The 19,541-nt window shown below is 39.0% G+C and overlaps 1 protein-coding gene across 2 annotated transcripts in view; it reads right to left on the bottom strand.

The window, feature by feature from the left end:
- Positions 1–19,541, bottom strand: part of USH2A (usherin) — a gene marked incomplete at its 5' end in the record, with an annotated part of 586,511 nt that overhangs the window by 149,586 nt on the left and 417,384 nt on the right. For both annotated transcript variants that reach the window (XM_084623291.1, XM_084623290.1), the window contains 6 exons: positions 8,011–8,123; positions 10,129–10,331; positions 11,640–11,849; positions 14,319–14,482; positions 16,543–16,665; positions 18,588–18,922. In XM_084623291.1, the coding sequence (XP_084479417.1) occupies positions 8,011–8,123; positions 10,129–10,331; positions 11,640–11,849; positions 14,319–14,482; positions 16,543–16,665; positions 18,588–18,922 (1,148 nt within the window). The remainder of the gene's footprint in view (positions 1–8,010; positions 8,124–10,128; positions 10,332–11,639; positions 11,850–14,318; positions 14,483–16,542; positions 16,666–18,587; positions 18,923–19,541) is intronic.

The raw sequence follows: 19,541 nt of genomic DNA, 5'->3' as shown, positions 1-19,541 counted from the left end.
ACATTCACATTAAGTTAGAAGTCTCCAGCAGTTTCTTTTTATATTGGGCATATGGAGTGGAATTATTAAAAGTGTCAAAAATCCCCTTCTAAATTGTCAAATTAACAAAATCTTTAATAGCCAAAAAAGTAGCAAACTAGCAAAATTTGATAATATTTGGGAAAATGAACTCCTTATAAGGACTGGACAAAGCACCTAAAAACTTAGAGCTATAAAAGACCAATTAGATTATCCAGTCTAGGTATCTGCTAACATAAGATTTTTCCTTTCAGAACATTTCCTATCATTTTGCCCAGTTTAATATAGAATAAGTCATACCCTGGCAGGAGAATGGATTAGAAGACCTAATAGAGTAGATACTTCCTATCTCCAGCTTCTATGACTCTAGGATGTATTGTAGCATTGGGCAGTAGCACCATTGCCAAAGTTGAGCTAGACATTCCATTGTAAACCAATCTTTTCATTTGTTAATAACTTTCATAAAATAATTCCTTTTGGTCTGAAACGTCTTCTAATTGTTCCCTCCTCATTGGCTAATTAACAAAAACAATGTTTTGAGCCCTTTGAGTTAGATAAGAATGAAAAAATATGTATTTTTTTCTGCATTAGCAAAATTGTTCGGTTTTATCTTTTTGGTGGTCACATAACTCAACATGACAAATTTTAAAAACTTCAGATTTAGAATGTGTCTCAGTAAGCAATATTCCTCATTCTAAGTTTGAACTTTTTTCATTCAGAAATAAAGCTAGAAGTAGGGGAAAAAAGCGTGTATGGTGTGAAGGATTCAAGGCTCCTGGATCTCCCATGGGAAAGGTGTGATTCTGCACTATATTCAACATAGCGCCTATAAGGCACAATCCAGTCCTTGGTTTCAATATTTAGCATCAGATTATCCAGTTTAGAAGAGAGTGAGTGCATTAAAGGAAAAAATTCAGTCTAGTCTGTGGAACACTGGTCACCATTAAAAAGTCATGAGTATTGTCTCCAGGATCAGACCCAGCATTACTAAAAACAGCATTCTATTTTTCCAAAGGAAAGATCTCAAAATTGCCACTAAAAGGAATAAAATTGCCACCCTCTTCCCTAAAAATGTTCTTACTAAAACATTTTTACCCGGATATTTAGAATGAAAACGTTATTAATTTAAAGTTTTGTATTTTAGCACAATCATGATCACCACTTTACATATATTTAGGCTGTTTTGTGTTATTCTCACTGTACAGCAGGTGACATTATCACTTAGGTAATAGATTGCAGTGCAGTGCAGGACTGCTACATACCAGTCCTCCTATCTGTATATAAAATTGTCAAGTACTTACTATTCCCACAATACATTTTTTTTTAAAATCTCCATAGCCCAATTACACAGCCACTGTCAGAATGCCAGTGACATCATAAATTAGCATTAATTTAAACCAAGACAGTTACACTCAAACAGCAGCAGCTGCGATAAACTTTGACATCTTAACAGAATAAAAATAACAGCGCACTATTATTTCACTTCCTTGAGGTATAAACAGAGGAACACACATAGCAATATGCATCTGCAGAGAGAGAATTAATGTCACCTATGAAGGAATAACTTCACAGGTGACTTGTAGAGTCACTATTATTATTCTGAGGTCTTCATCTGACTCACTGAATTAATTCCACATTCTGTAGATGGCTATTTTGTATTCACTGCATATTCAACTATCAAAAAAACCCCAACCTCCCTACACTTAAGTAACATTCCAGGGTCTGATTTAAACCCACAAAAGCAGGAAAATATACAGAGAAAGCTGAAGAGGGGAGAAGAAAAGAAAGAAAGGCTAGTACTTCAAACTTTATTCATACCATTGTGACTCTCTTCCAGTCTTTGCACACTGCAGTACCATGGCAAGCCAATATTTCTAGCCATACTGCTGAATGATTTTGTGTTCGAGAGCTTCACTCAGACCATCAGGGTAAATTTTCAAAGCATTGTGCAGGGTTTTACAGGTTTGCAAGTCATATTTCTCACTAAAGTAAAGCGGAATCTCGTCTAAAACCTCGTACAATGGTTTGAGCATTTTATCCCTTATGTAGGGCTCAATGTATGCTACTGTTTAAAAAGCAAGCACTTTATTATTATACTATTTACACAGATACAACTAGAGCTAAGTGAATACTGTGATGGTTCCCCCCATAAGGCTTTATGGAAATAGGCTTATGAATGTATATATGGCATACCTGGAATATGTTTTATGCTACATATACCATGTAACATATCTCTGTAAAGGTTATGATCTACTGAATTTATTCATCCTATTTGTATGCATTATTGTATTCGAAGTTATGAATATTGGCTGTATACTTGTTGGATTTTAAATAACCTTAGTAAGGCATTTGGTCAGCTTCTCCAACCAAGAAGCACTTAAGGGACAATGAATCTTGGAAGGTTCCAATTTCCATGAGAAGTTTACATGAGGACATTCAAGGTAGCAGGTGAGCAATGGCTGCTGTCTGTAAAAACTGAGTCATGCATGGACATGTGACTTGCCCAGGTGACGCCAAAACTCCATGTTGGAGCTGGACTTTGCATAGGAGAGAGGAGGGGGGCCTCCACCCACAAGAGAGAGTCTATTTAAGCCCGTGGGAGACCCCTCCATTTTGTCTTCAGCTGGGTAAACAGAGCCTCTCCACCGCCAAGGATACCTGAAAAAAACTGGAACAAACTAACTACAGGGGGTGTGAGTGATTGCTGGACCCAGAGTAGAAGGAAGCTTACTGGAACACCACTGAGGGTGAGATTTTGTCTGTATTCAGTTTTCTTAGACATAGACCTGCGGGTTTTATTTTATTTTACTTGGTAATTCACTTTGTTCTGTCTGTTACTACCTGGAACCACTTAAATTCTACTTTCTGTATTTAATAAAATCTTTTTACTTATTAATTAACCCAGAGTATGTATTAATACCTGGAGGGGGGGGCACAAACAGCTGTGCATATCTCTTTCAATGTTATAGAGGGTGAACAATTTATGAGTTTATCCTGGATAAGTTTTATACAGGATAAAATGGATTTATTTGGGGTTTGGACCCCATTGGGAGTTGGGCATCTGAGTGTTAAAGACAGGAACACTTCTTAAGTTGCTTTCAGTTAAGTCTGCAGCTTTGGGGCACGTGGTTCAGACCCTGGGTCTGTGTTGGAGCAGACTGGTGTGTCTGGCTCAGCAAGACGGGGTGCTGGACTCCCAGGCTGGCAGGGAAAGCGGGGCAGAAGTAGTCTTGGCACATCAGTTGGCAACCCCAAGAGGGTTTCTGTGATCCAACCCATCACAAATACTATTTAAAATAACTGCAAATACTTGCACAAATTCTTTAATACATTTGTTTCAGCCCTTCAGTGTGTCCTTTTCAGGTGAAATTCACCCCTGTCCAGAGGATCAGAAGAAGGACTATGCACCACTTAAAATAGACTTATATTCAGCAGGGATTGAATAGGACTTATGTTGCACATAAGCTTTGTGTAACAAATGTCATCTTGGCCATGAGACTCAACTGGGGGCCTCCACAGCTATAGATTCTTGAGCGTCCACTGCTTGAGCTAAAGAGCCAGACTCTGTAGTTGGGAGCTGTAACAGAATCACATCCTCTGGATTGGCACAGATGGGGATGCATTACACACTGCTCTGTGGTTTACACATTTCCTCTGGACAGAGGAAACTCATCCCAAGCAGCTGAAGCCCAGCAGAGTTCAACCCCCACTTATGATAGCTGTCACCTTTGCTAACGTACTAAGGTTCAAACCAGGGACCCATGCTTCATGCTGGGGAGTCTGGCCCACAGAAGAGAATCAAGACATGAGGCACCAGAACTACAACTCCCAGGAAGCACCTCAGGAGAACATATTAATTTCAAACTGACCTCAACAATATGTTTTGAAACACTTTGGGAATTTGGGAATGTTGAAATATTTCATTTTAATCAGACATTACTGACAAACGTTTTCAGAATTTTCCATTCCACAAATATTTCAACTTTTTGCCCTGACAGAGCAGGGGTGGGCAAACTACGGCCCGTGGGCCCCCTCTGATGCCGCAGTCCCCGCGCTGCTCTCAGAGGTGGCCAGCACCATGTCCCTGCGGCCCGCGGGGTGGGGGACAAGAGAGCTGCATGTGTTGCCCTTGCCTCCAGGCACCGCCCCCCGCAGCTCCCACTGACCGGGAACGGGGAACCGCGGCCAATGGGAGCTTCGGGGAAGGTACCTGGAGGGGTGGCAAGGGCAGCGTGCAGAGCCCTGTGCCTCCCCCTCCCCCAGAGGCTGCGCAGGGACATGGTTCTGGCCGCTTTCTGGAGCGGCACAGCATGGGGCCAGGGCAGGCATGCAGGGAGCTTCCGCTGGCCCCGGTGTGCGCCGCTGGCACCCTGGAGCCGCTTTAGGTAAGTGGCGCCGGCCCGGCGCCATAACCCCTCTGCACCCTACTCCCCAACTCCCTGCCCTAAGCCCCCTGCCTGCACCTCGCACCCCTCCTGCACCCCAATCCCCTACCCTAAGCCTCCTGCTGCACCCAAACCACCTTCCCTGAGCCCCCTCATACAACCCACACCCCTCCTCTGCCCCAATCCCTTGCCCTGAGCCCGTTCCCGCACCCCCTCCCACACCCCACACTCCCTCCCACACCCCAACTGCCTGCCCCAGCCCTGCATACAATTTCCCCACCTAGATGTGGCCCTCGGCCCAAAAAGTTTGCCCACTCCTGCAATAGAGAATAAAACAAAAATTTGAAATATCTGAATTTTGATCAGCTCTAGTTATTAGGAGTTTGATTATTATAGTATCAACAACCACAAGGATCCAAAAATCATAAGTTTGTCTTAAACATTATAAGATTTAAAGACAAGTAATTTGGGGGTTGTGACTTTAGTCTTTAGGGTTCATATTTTCAAGCTTTTCTCCTCAAGGATGAGGGCTAGACATTTACTTTTTAAAAAAAATGAAATCTGAGATTCTTACATAATCCACTGACTTTGGGAGTGGGGGCCTTAAGAAAAATACCAAAAATTATGAGATTCACAATAAAATGGTAAAAGATGGGAACACTGTTGTTATTCTTACTAGTAGTGATCGTTGGGGCAAATAAATTCCTAATTAGGGATCACATATATTGAATTATTGTCTCTCTAGAGCACCACTTCTTCATAGCAGATGGAGTCTTTTGTATTGGACAACAGTACTTAGATATTTAGGGATGCAGTACGACACAATAACCAAGACACAGACTTGCTGGGACTGGGAATCAGATAAATAGTTATTTTCTCCTTAAGAGCTACCGGTTATAAGTGCTATACAGCTAAGTATTTATTATTAGAGAATTTTTAGTTTGAAGATCACAGATCCTCAGGATAATTCTTACTGATTTGTCATGGTCTGGGTTGATCCACATGAGCACCTGCAAATTCTGCTTCCCCCAAAAGCACCTAAGGGGCTTTTCATTTCTTTCAGACAGCTCTGAGGAGTTCTCTGTAGTGTAGCCCCTAGCCCTCAGACTCCTTATCACAGCCACCAACCTCTTAGTTCAGAACAGGATGGAATCCCCAATAGGGTTCATCTGCACTGTCCCTTACTTGTCTGGAGTGGTCAGAGTTGTTATTAAGCAACACAGCCATTACTTTGCCAGAGGGCTGAGTTTATCATCTTTGAAACACCAACAAATAAATAAATAAATAAATAAAATCTGTTTTTTAAAAAGCAAAAACTGATTTTCAAAACAGAGGAAGTGATTAATCCACTATCCAAACCAGTAGTCAGCTGGAAAGTGCATGGCATGGTGAGAGAAGAGCACCATGCTTCTAGTACTGAAATGAAATGTCTCACATAGGGATTAATCCTGAGCTTCTTACTCAGGCAAATTGCACCCTTGATTGCAATGGGAATTATGACTGAATAAGAATGAGAAAAAACTGAACAAGGAGTTCATGAATGGGTTCCATACTGTTTTGTATTTCAAGACTGGCATTAAAAAAATAAATAAATGTTGGACTGTAACATTTTGTACCAAGTTTCAGCCTGAAGCTGAGTTTCTAAGTGTTGGGAGTGGAGGGGGAAGAAGGTATTCATAATGGTAACGGTGGTATAACCTTCATCAGAACAGCCTGGATGGAGCTGCTATCAGAAAGACTTCTAAAAAGTTGGTGGGTGAAATTATAATTTATGTCATACAGCACATGGAGGCAAATTTGAAAACAATTATTTGTGAATGCTACAAAGACATTATCCTACAGCTTTCTCATCAATAATACAGCCCCCAAAATTGATTCAGAAATGGAGAAACTGCCAGGGTTCCAACTAAAGACAATAAACTGCATGAGCTGTGCTATATCTCATCCTTCTCATGACCCTATACTCTAGAAATGCCTTTTTTTGGGTCTGTGGGCAGATACATATTAAAATGTCCCTTTGTTTACACGAACTGGAATTTCCCCCCTAAGCTTATTCCTTTACGGAGGATAAATAAGCAAAATTCATATTCAGTCCAGCACCTGCTGAAGCTGTCAGCTGCTGTGTTTGTCATATTTCAATCAAAGCTGAAGCCAGCCAGCCATTTTTATACTGCACAATCCCTACATACTCGAGGACCAGAATTAATGAATTAGCTATTGATTAAATTCCACTCTAGCAAATCCACCGTGGCAAATAAATGAACTACCCGGGGCACATGTAGGCCACGGCCAGACATGTCCGGGCAATCGATCAGTAGTTAGTATTCTTTTGGGATATAAGAACAGCTGATGATAATATGACATGCAGGAAAAGGCAATGTAGAAACAGCCTGTTTCTGGCTGAACAGGTTATAAAATTGGAAGGTATTTCTGATCTTTTTGCACTCATGTGTTATGACATATTTAGTTTGTAAATAATAGCAGAAACACACATAAGTGTTTGCAATACAACAAAGGCATACATAAAGTTAAAGCCAAGGGCAAAAGATGAGATCCTGAATTGAATTCTTATCATCAAACAAGCTTTCACTGTATCTGTATGTGTGACAGAAAAATAGCAAGTTTAATTTCACCCAATGATTACCTTATTCAGAGACAAATATAGAATTCAAGGAAAATGTAGAAATGATAAACAGCAAACAGAAGTTCCTTTTAAAAATTGGGAGAGTAAATCCATTCTTCTGACCATTTCTGAAGGCTTGGATATTAGATTTTAGTTATTTAAAAGATAATTTTGTTGTTTCTGCAAAAGAAACATAGCTAACAGGCCCTCCATGCCCAGAAGTGTAATAAAATCACACCAACAATAACATACACGCAGGAGGCTGTTTTATGGTTGGTGTAATTTTGATAAATGTTTTGGCACTGTATGTCCATTAGTTATAGCCTCTCCTTTGGATAATGTTAGCTCCCACCATGGTTCTTTTAACAAAAAGAATTACTATGTATGTCACTACTTGGCTGCCTCTGGAGTCTGCCAGCCTAGCACTATTATTACTGTTGAGAAGTTTGCCCATGAGTGGGGAAGAGACGGAGAGGAGACGCAGATAGCAAACAGGGCTTTCAGGAGGCACAGACACACACCCCTTTTAAGATGGTTTATTAATTCTTATTGTCATGATGTGCGACTGTTTCTCTCACAGTTACCTCAGCTTCCATTATCAGTGTCAAATGGTTCTTTTCCACATTCATTCCCCTCCCCTTACCGAACAGTGTAAGTTTGATGATTTTCATTCTCCCACATCCCTTCATTTAGCTGCCTTACATTTATATTGCCTCTTATTTAGTAATATCACAAATTGATGACCAATAACCAGGTACATGCAGCCAGCTAAAGATCAGAGGTATATTTTTTCAGTCACTCTGCTGGCCATAACTCAAATAGCAAAAATGACCACCACTTGCAAAGAGATTAGGAAGATCTTATAACTATATTTTAATTTTTCTAATGCTCCTTATTCTGAAATGAAGGAAATAGCCTCAAATTATATTTTTCACTGTGGCAACAAGTAGTTATGACTTAAGAAAAACAAACAGAGTACAGTACCTTGGACTGAGGACGTGTATTATGGGTGCTGACAGCTCCTTTGGCTCATCTTCCACGGTTGTAATTTGGGTTTTATTGCTTTTCACACAAGCATACGTTGTGCAGACTTCAACCTGGGCGCAAAAGAATGATACTTGTAAAAATCCAGTTGCAGAAGTTAACTAACACTGTTACTTGTTTACCCTTCCTGTCCCCCTTAAAGTAGTTTTTCTTCCCGATCACTGAATTCTACATAACCAGGAAAAAATAATTTTAAGATAAGTGCTCAGATATTGTGCTCTTTTATTGTCCAGGGTAAGACTATATTTATATATCTGGTGCTAAATTCTGCTCTCAGTTACACAGGAGTCAATACAGTTACTGCAGGTTTGTATTGATGTTCATAACAGGAGACTCTGGCACAGAATGTTGAGAAGCAGTTGGACTAGGAGATCAAAAACTTCTAAATTCTCATTTTGACTCTGATTTTTTGTCTGGCCTAAAACAAGTCACTTCACCTTCCAGTGTCTATCAGGTTCTTCTCTGTAAAACGTAGGCAATTTTACCTCACAAGGATGTTTATTTTATGTTTGTACTGTACTTTGAAGATGAAAAATCCTATATAAATAATATATTTTGCTATTAAAAATCTCACAAGAAAATAACCACCTACTCCTTCAGTTCCTGAGACTAATCTAAATAGATAGAAGAAAGATGACAAGTGAAGAATGGTAATGTCACCCCTTCATTAGCAACAGAGAGGTCATGCAATACATAGAAGCAGAAACAAACAAGAGCTCATACATGAACATAAGCAGTAAGACAGACACACATCCAGATAATGTTATTTCCAAGGTGCATGGTGGGGAGGGCGAAATGATACATAAAAAAAAAAAGATCCCAGCTGAATAGTCTGATTTTACCTAATAGATTGTTCTGAACATTGGCCCAGTACAAAGATTGGGAAAGCTGAAGTGCTACAGAGGAAAACAATTAATATTGCAAGCAACAGAAGGTGTCTATGGTATATTAATACTGAGAGTCCATCAGTGTGGCAGTACTCTGAATTTGCTTTACTATTGACAAATGTGTTTTCAGGAAGCATTGGGAAAGTCATATGTGTATTCATGGATGGAGGTTTGCTGTTACAGAGGGGCTGGAACATAGAAATCTGTTATGGAGCGCCTGTCTGTGACGTTTATTTATGGCATGTAGTAATTGGATGCAAATTTTAGAACAGAGTATACATGACTACTATCAAGACCTTTCCATACATAACACAACTTAAGTCTGGAATAGTTACAATTAGGAGCCAGCAAACCGCACTTTCTAAAGTGTATCAATACAATTCACTAAATAGATAAATATTTAAGTTTTTCCTTGAGCTTATAGTCTAGGAAATGCCTACAATGTTTTGACTTTTGATAGATACCTGAAGAGAGGGAGTCAGAGACAGACAGAAAGAAAAAGATGTCGCTCTCAACAGCATAAGAAAGTACCATTATGATTTCATGGCTCAGTGCTGCTTCCTCCACAGAAAGACGAGGGGGAAAAAAGATGATAAAAGGATGACAAATGCAATATCATTATTTCTCTGTGCTGATATATTATGCATGCCTGATGTTTCTAAAACAATTGCAATTTTCTTTTAATGAGTAGGAGTAGAGTCTTTTACTTCTTGTAATATATATATTGGGGCTTTGCTAATGTCATAGCAAATGGAATTTAGGAGAAATCAAATGGAGTTCTGAGGGTGAAAAGAGGAAATATGAAAACTGGTTATGCACCCAAAATTATGCTGAAAATAAATGTGTATGTGTAAAAATATATGTCTACAAATACATATATGAACCAATGTATACTCTCTCGCTAATATTATATAATAGTAATAAATAATATATATATATATTATTTGTGTATGAGTATTTTTTATATAAAGATACAAACATTCATGGCATGTATTCATCTCTCTATTACTGACTCATAGAAATGGACAGAGAGAGAGAGAGAGAGGTCACTTCCAGCCCTATATCCATACAGACGTGTGTGTCCCTATATTCACAATTTTGTCCTGAACTACACATATTTTATGTAAAATTAATACAAGCTGCACAGCCTGCAAAACAAAATTGTTCTGACCTGTATATTGTATATAGTGAATGGAGCCAAGTCTCCTAAAAGAAAGGACCCAGGTTCGTTCATTCCAGTCTTGTACTGCTTATTATTTACATAGATAGAATACTCTGTGACAACACCATTTGGGTTTGAAGGCGATGTCCAGATGACACGTACAGCTGTACTGTTGATGATGACAACCTCTGGAGGGAACATGCCCTCAGGCTCTAGAAATAAAGGAAGAAACTGAATAAACTCCAGCTGTCTCTGTAAAAGCACTTGTTTAACCAAATGCAGATTAGTATTTAGGTTTAGCAAAGGGTTCACTGCTTATCTGCTTTCCTCTGATGAAGTTATCACAGTCTGTAGTTCTCTGTAAATTGGCTTATTATATTCTCAGTTAGAAACCATGAGAGTTGGTGGTAAAATGCTTTATACCACCAGCATACTGTTAATCTTCAATGGTATGTGACCAGTGGGATATGATGATAAATTATTCACCCATCTGTACTGCCAACACACAGTTATTATTTTTATGCCCCCCATCCCCTCTCAAAAAACATGCAATTTTGCTTTTTAAGCAAAAACTAACACAAAAATACACTGCCGGAACGTGACAAATTCTTTGATGTTCTGAGCCTGTAAGTCAAGCAATATGAAGCAATATGCAATATTGTCATTATGTAAATGGTTTTGAATGTTGATTACCATAGGCAATGATGAAGTCTAACGCTTAAAAAAAAAACTTCCTTAGCGTTAAATTACACAATTATTAAACCATGTCAGAAATAACTATGCAAAGACCTATTTTTATCCTAAGAGCCCATCTTAACCAGTTGAAAAACTGCCCTTGCGATCAATTCTATTTTATAAACAAAAGGTGCTGACCTTTGGCATCACCAAGGAAATGGAATCCTCACTTAAAGTGCTTTGCTAATGACCTGGAACACTTGCTTCTGAGATAATGATATTATAATGTTTATAATGAGACTTTATAAAGCCAAAAAGATTAGAAAGACCATTCCAAACACATTTCAGATTCACAAGTGTTTTTTTCTCTCCCCCGCCAGCCAACTGGCTTGGAAATGACTCATAGGGAAATTTTCTCAGAGGCTGAACTTGCACCTTAACATTTCTAGTGACTCAGGAAAGGTCCTGCGTTTGACTGTCATGTCAAAAGCACGCTGCTTCACAGAGCAAATCTTTTTAAAAACCATTAATTGTTTTTAAATTTCACTATTTATTGACATGAACTCAATTCCAAATGTAGTATACATAGATCGTAGTACACAAAGGAAGATGAGAACAAACTGGGTTAATATCCGCAATTAGAGCTTTGTGCTTCTGTCTCTGTGGGACATTTTATTGATCTGCCACTTGATGACAACTAGCACTTAAGCATTTTAGTGTTTTAGTCCTTTTTCCTTTTATACCGGAAATTTTTATAATGAAAGGATGACTGATCTCAACCCTAACAAAAATCAATCAATTTCATTCTCAGATTTTAAGCCAAGCTGCTTTCAGGATGAACCAACCTCCATCTGAAGTAGTCACGTGCACCACTTCACTGTTGATGCTGTGGACACCATTGAAAACTTGAACAAAAACCTGATACTCTGTGTTGGGATGCAAGTTGCCAATGACAGCATAGTTTACATTGGCCTGGATGCTCAGAGAATTGTTATATGTAGGGGAGTTCCAGAAGAGGATGTAATATTCAACATCTCCTTGCAAATCTTGCAGTGCTGGGAAAGAAAGAAACAGCAATAAACGAATAAAAATATTTTGGGAGATTAAAGAGGACATATTCAGTAGATTTCTGTTATTAAATTGAAAATATAATTTCTTATCAATAGAATTTGTTTTGCTGACTAAACAATGTTCCTTGATATCTATCTTATTAAAAACACTACAGTATTCTTCAGAAATTGCCCCCATATAAATAGAAATAACATACTTCCATACTTTCCCCAAACCTTCATCGCTTGATTTTGCATCTTTACCAGACTAGTATATTTCTCTGTGAGTAGCCACATCAAAATTAATAGGACTCCCTGTGGAGTAAGGTACTAATTATAGGTGAAATTTGCTACTCAAGTGGTACATAGGCTTTATGCCTAGCCTCACAGAGGGAATGAGTGAGGGGAGCAGAATTAGGCTCTCCTGCGGTACTAATTTAAGATACAGGGCTTAAGTCTTATTTACCCAAATCCCCTTCACATCACTGGCAGTGCTCAGTGTGAATGTAATTTCTGGGTGTGAATGTAATTTATGTCCATTTTAAGGCTCCTTTACATTGCTAGAGAGGTGGAAAGGGGCTTTAGTATGAATGAGAATCTGGCCTTTAGTATTTAGACCATTAATGTAGCAGCAGTCAACCTGTGGAACTCTTTGTCAGAGGATGTTGTGAAGGCCAAGACTATAACAGGGTTAAAAAAAGAACTAGATACGTTCAGGCAGACAGGTCCATCAATGGCTATTAGCCAGGATGGGCAGGGATGGTATCCCTAGCCTCTGTTTGCCAGAAGCTCGGAATGAGCAACAGGGAACGGATCATTTGATGATTATCTGTTCTGTTCATTCCCTTGGGGCACCTGGCAATTGGCCACTATCGGAAGACAGGATACTGGGCTAGATGGACCTTTCGTCTGACCCAATATGGCTGTTCTTATGTTGGGTACATATATGCAATAAAGCTGTTTTCCTACAGATACATAGGTCATATTTCTCTCTGAATTGTGTCTTGCCCCCAATACTAACATGTTTCTCTGATGTTAGGGAGACAGGTCTATCCTTCCAAACTGAGTACAATATTACTAGCTGCAAGATAGAAAAACATTCATTGTACAGGGTCAGCTATGAAACTGGGGATTCCATGTACCTCCGGTGAACTTCCTGAGACCTTCTCTCAGTGACTTGGGGGGAGCAATTCTCTTATCAATGGTAAACAATGCAACTTCAGATCAGATCAGCCACCACACTCTATTTCCACAGCTGACAAAGTTTGACAGAAACATTTTGACCAGCCCTGATATATATTGCTTTAAATGGCACATGCCACTTTATGATACACTGCACTGTAATGAAGGATGGTGGCAAAATATCAATAGCTCTTCCAGGTGAACACAACCTAGCCTGCTGAGATAGAAAATGATTACATCATCAAAAGTTGAAGGCAAAGATGTTTTCAGATTACATACTGCATCTGTGGCAGAAATTCATAATTAAGGGCCTGATCCTGCTTCCATTTTCATTGATTTCAGTGATGCAGGATCAGGCCCTAAGTCCCTAAAAGCCAGTCATTCTCAGTATATTTTCCCTCTAATAGAAGGATTTCAGGTCAAGTTATCTTCACGTCTTCCTAGGTACTGACAAACCAAGAGAATGATTTAAAAACGAATATTACAAAAATAAGGAACATTATAGGGAGACAGAATAGTTAATCTGCACAGTGTAACATATTTAGCAATGAAATAAGATGATAGTGAAACAAGGCTTTCTATTAACGACCCTCACTTGATGTTTAACCTTTGCATTCACAAATAGATATCTGGGAATTTTTTTAAGTATGAATGAAAATAAAACCAGATTGCATTACCTACATGTAGAAGGTCAGAGGTTCAGATTACTAAGGTAATGAAACTTCAGTGAGCTGCTTCAGATCTATTAGGTTTGTCAGGTTTTATAAGCATGCTTACTTCAGGCATGCAATTATAAAACAAAGAGCTTATATTCACTGAGCATCGCCAGTCAGTCCTTACAAAATCATTTGCATGTAAGTCATGAAGTTTACCACTACTGTAATGGTAGGTCTTCATGTTAAGAGGCAGAACATAAGTGAATAAGTAGACAGACAGATTTTCACTCATCCTGAAGGAATATGTAAATCTTCATACAAAGGGATGAAAATATGCACAAAGATAACAGAACATTGTGTACTCTTTCTTCATAGATTTAAAAGAACCTCCACAAGTTTAAATTCTCTCTTTTTCCCCACCCCTCATTAAAATAATGTATAGTAAAAAGATATGTGACCAAGAAAAAAAAACAGCAAATTTTCATGTTCTTTCCACTTTCTTTAGGGCCCTTTCAGAGACAGGGAGTGCAATAGTTAATCAAGATAAGGAATTTGTTTCCTGAAAGTGCAATGCAGATCACGGTAACTGATGACAGGTTAATATTTAATTAATGTAATAAATACTAAGTACACTTACTTGGTTTTGACCATTCCACTTCTATAGCCGTATGGTTAAGAGTTCGCACAGTGAGGCTACTCCCCTCCTCTGGAAATCCTGCTAACGTAGTAGCAATCACTTCCTCACTTGATGTATATCCTACCTCATTGTGTACTATGAGTTTATACTCATAAGTTGTGTACCTAAGACATTTTTTAAATAATAATTACAAAAGAAGAAAATATGTATTTTATCACAGACATACAAAACATTTTGCATTGTCCTTCCAACTGTGTCAAACAAAGCTTGCTCCTTCTCAAAAGCTACCTTGTTGCATTATTTCAGCATATACAAAATCTATAATAGAATAGTTGTGTGTTTGGTAGAAATACTTGGCTAACACTAACATGCTAACAAATACAGAATATTATATTTCATTCCCTTATATATATTATTTCTGTGGTGGTGCGACATTATTACTCAATTCAGGACGTAATTATATCAATGGCAAATTGCCAAAGTTTGGATCCAAATTTAATCCAATGAGGCTTTTTCCCCCCTCTTTTCAGAAATTCGATTTCAAATTCCAGAATCTCGCTTGTGACAGCTATTATTCATTCACCTGCTGTCCTTCTGCAATACCCCAAAATGTAACAAAGAAATCAGTGGGAGTTAGGCACCTAAATACCTTTGAAGATCTGGGCCAGGGGCTAGCGATTAAGATTGCAAACCCAGTTTATAATTTCCTCCAGAACTGTACTCTGGCATATTCAGCATATGCATGAGGTATTGTCAGAAGCCAAATGTATATTTAATAGAGGAAATAACTATCACACCGTAGTTTCTTCTGCTGTTCAAAGGTATGTCAATATATATACACATGTAGAATTTTGTAATTTGTTATTTGTATTATAAAAACAAGAAAACAATTAAAATCTGTATAAGCAGAAAAAGACAGGAGACTCTAATACGGGATTTTAGTAACATCACTACGTTTACACTTGCTGAGGGATGTAGGGTACAAGTAACTACATGCTGCACGGAAAGTCAGGTTGAGTTCACACTCACTGCGGTGCATAGTGCATAGATCCCCACTGTCTCGCCCCACTGCCGAAGTGTTTCAATGCAGTGGGACATTACACTGCTAAAAATCACCGTGCAGATGGCAGAGGCACTGCTTGGGTGCATCGAGAGCTGCGTAGGGCATATAACCTAGAGTTTAGGCACTACTCCTCTAAGAAGTGCCTCACCCTATACACAGCTCTTCATACCCATTCTAGCGGGGCATGTGGTGTCTGTACTCTACCCACCACTGCATGTGTAGACCTACCCAGAGAGAGAGCCAAGATGGACTTTACAACAGCTTGGCTGGATGTCTCTGTCTTAATCTTTGCTTCTCTAGGCTAATCTAATGATTTAAGATTCTGTATTCCAGGTGATTAATAAATTATCTTGTTTGGAAAAAAACTGCCTTGTGTTGCTGCAAATACTTACTACAGGCAGTGCACACTGGAAGGGTACAACACAAACTGCCCACAGGGCTCTGGCTTGGCTGGATTTCCTGCAAGGAGTCATGGAGAGAAACAAGTATATCTGCCACCTAAAGACAGTTTCAGAGTTGTAGAGGCTGTGGGCCTGCCCCAGCAGAACTGTGTAGACCGTCGGGGACTGGCACACTAAAAGGGTCACCCCCAAGGGACTGGTTACACAGGTTGGGGGATAGACCAGATCACACGGATCCATGACATAAGTGTAGACTACTGAGGTAGTCACCATAAAGCTATAATTAAGTTAGAGCTAGGAATACTTTAAATATCTGTTGCTGAGTTTGGAAATATTGAGACAATAATCAATGTTGGCAATTTAAAAAACTGACTGAAAAATAATGCTCTGACACCAAGCTTTAATCCATCCGAATTAGAACTTCTCAACCATTCACTCAGCTTGTGCGTGATGTGTCAACACCATGATTTACAGTAAATGTAAATGGTTTGACTGTATGAACAGATCAAAGCTCAAAATTCACTTCATACAGTCAATTTTACTTGAATGTTTACAGCAAGATACTATGTGTAAGATTCAAGAGCTACAAAATAAAAATAAACCCATGCATGTCGGAATGGTTAATGCTGAGATGACAGAAAATGTTTCATTACACAATTAATATGTTCACAACATAAAGACACAAGGAACACTTTGAACTATTGAACATGCACTATACAAAATGCCAGCATTTGTTTTTTTATAGTTTTTGTAATCTCACCTGCTAAGACCCTTATCTTCATAAAACCACTGAGTTCCTGAGTAAATATTGTGCCACAGATTTAAATCTTCAGGGGGATTTGATGCAAGTGGTTGCCGGATTTTACGTCTCAGGAGCTCATATCTAACACAAAAGACAAGCAGAACACTGGGATTATCTCAACTAATGTTATTACACAAAAATCGGGGGGAGGGGAATTGTTTGTTGTTTTTTAAAAGCCACACATTATTTTGTTTTTACAGCTGTAAAGTTTTGCAGATAAACTTTTTAGTATTTACAGGTTTAAAACATTCAATTACTTAATATACTTTGAAAATGGATAATGAAATATTTCATACGGCTTTCATTTGAAAGAAAGAATTAGAATTTTTAATGGTATGACCATTTTATTGAGTCAAATGCCTTTTCTGCATCTAGCCAGGGCTTGTTGCAGAGTTTGCAGTTTGTGAGACAACATTTAAGATTCATTTTAGGTTATCCAAGCCTGGTCTTTTCTGACTGAATGAGGTACAGTATATCACACATTTCAAAAGCAGCTATCACTATAGTATCTGGAAGTTTAACCTGAGTAATTAATTAACAAAACTTAATTAAATTGTAATTTCACCAAAATGTTATGATGACTTCATACTGCAAGAGCAACTTTTACACCAAGGGTTATCAATGTTTGGGAATCCAAAGACAAAATATAACAGTTTTATTAGATAAAGTCCTGGCATATTCTGTCCAACATCATTCAAAGACAAGTCATAAGAAACATCAAAATCTTTTTGAACATTGGATGGTGATGAAGTGTAAATCACACTCTCTGGCAGCTGCTGCAGACTTCTTTCTCCATCATGCCGTACTGAGCAGCTGCTTTAGTGGCGTTTCTGGTTTAGAGCAGTATGGCACACCATGAAGGAAATGAAGTTTGCAGCTGTAGCTTATGTTGAATTACTTCAGTCATCAATGGTAAAATGGTCATGTTGTTGACTTCAGAGAAATGTACATTGCTTTTCAAAGGTTTCAAATATCTTGATGCAATAAGGTTCATTCAGCAGTAGTGTACTCTAATTAAGCATTAAGAAAGACAGGAAGGAAGCTGTGGAGGATGCTGCGATGTAATAATATGTGCCTGTAAAAGTGTGCTAGGTGTAAAGTAAAATATCGAATGCCTCAATGCATGGAGAATCTCCCAGAAATCTTGCTGCTTCTTTTCCTCCCACTCATCCATAATCTATTTATCATATACACCACCATGAACCAAACACAAAATAAAGTAATCTTCAATTTTGAAGAACATTTCACCTCACCAAATTATAAATAGCCCCATCTTCCCCTGTGTAGGAATAACCTGCACAGGGTACTGGGGGCTCCCTGAGTTTACACTCAGAATTTTCTCCTAATTCTTCCCCAAGTGGTATTCTGTTCCCACAAACCACCACCAAAAACTGGCAGCTGTTTCAGCTCACAAAACCTATGACTCCCCTGAGATCTGCATGGATCCCAGGAGGCATGGGCAGTTCAGGGCTATATATGTTAGAGCTGGATTTGCATTGTATCCTGCCCTCTTGCTGTTTCATTCTAGCCTCTTGGATGACACTGCTCTGACAGCTACAATGCATTCCCCTCTTTACTGTGATGTTTCAGCTGGATTTCCACAGTGCAGATCAGAACCTGTACAAATTAATGCTGACTCAGACAGCAATAAGTGAAAATGGTTTGTCCTGCTGGTTTAGTGCAGGAGAATATAGGAAAATTCTGCTGGCCCTGAAGCCACACTATGGAGCCTGAACCTCAGGGAGGGGCTTCCACAGGGTCTGAAAAAATGGGAGATCATGCCACGAAGCTGGCAATTCTCATGCTGTGCTCTCTGGGCTGGATCTAGGTAAGCTGAGGACAGCCTCTGGTCTCATTTGTGAATTAAGTGCTGAAGTGATATTTACCCCATGGATCACCAGAGGTATGGAATTCCATTTCCCGGGTGTGCACATTTCCAGAAGTCCTGCAAAGCTATAAACCCCATGTCACCCACCCTTAAGTTACATATTGCTATTCCTTACCTCAAGTGTGGTCCATTGGGCCTAGAGGGCAGTTGCCAGGAAACAGCAATAAATGATTCACTTATTGGAGTCACAGACAAGGGGCTAATGCCCTGAGGAATTGTTGGATGGGTAGTCACATGTGTAGGTAAACTCTCTGTGCAGCCTCCCAGGAAACCGTTGCCTCCAGAACAAGCTAGTATAGTGACTGAGTAGTTTGTGAAAGGGATCAGGTTGGTCACCACGTGGTTTTGCATTGATGAAATGTTGCTGATGATGGTAATTCGAGGGTCAGGCATTCGGATCTCATAGCTAAGCATTTCTCCATTCAGTATGAGAGGTGGTTTCCAAGAGACCTGAGAAAATAAAGGCATTCTTAGAATCCGAACTACTGGCAATTGCAACATAGAAATAACATAAGTAAAATGGGCACAACTGTCACAATAAGATGTTCTTTCTTTGTTTAGAAAGAAAAGATAGTCCAGCCGCTGGACAACAAATCTGGGACTCAAAGAGACTTGGGTTCAGTTCCCAGTTTGGCCGCAGACTTCACATGCGACTATGGGCCAGCTACTTGGGGTAGATTTTCAAAGGCATGAATACCAGATAGGCACATACTGTCCATTAAATTTCAAATGGACAGTAGATGTTTATATGCCATTTTTGCTTTTAAAAATCTACTCTTTAATCTCTCTGTAGCTTAAATCAGCTCCCATCTGTCAAATGGGGATAAGACTTCCCTACCTCATAGGATTGCTGTGGATAAATACACGGAAGACTGCAAGATGCTCAGATACCACCGTAATGCGGTCTTATATATGTATATATATATACACATATATATATATACATATATATACACACACACACACATACACTCTTGTATTGTAATGTACTGGGTGGTATACATGTGTACCATATTCTGCTATTATATGTTGTTATCAGTAAAAGCTCATAGTTTTACCTATCAGGGCA

The sequence above is a fragment of the Lepidochelys olivacea genome (assembly GCF_965140295.1).
Source record: "Lepidochelys olivacea isolate rLepOli2 genome assembly, chromosome: 3".
NCBI lineage: Eukaryota > Metazoa > Chordata > Testudines > Cheloniidae > Lepidochelys > Lepidochelys olivacea.
The sequence above is the reverse complement of the archived record's forward strand: the minus strand, read 5'-3'. Positions and strand labels throughout refer to the sequence as shown.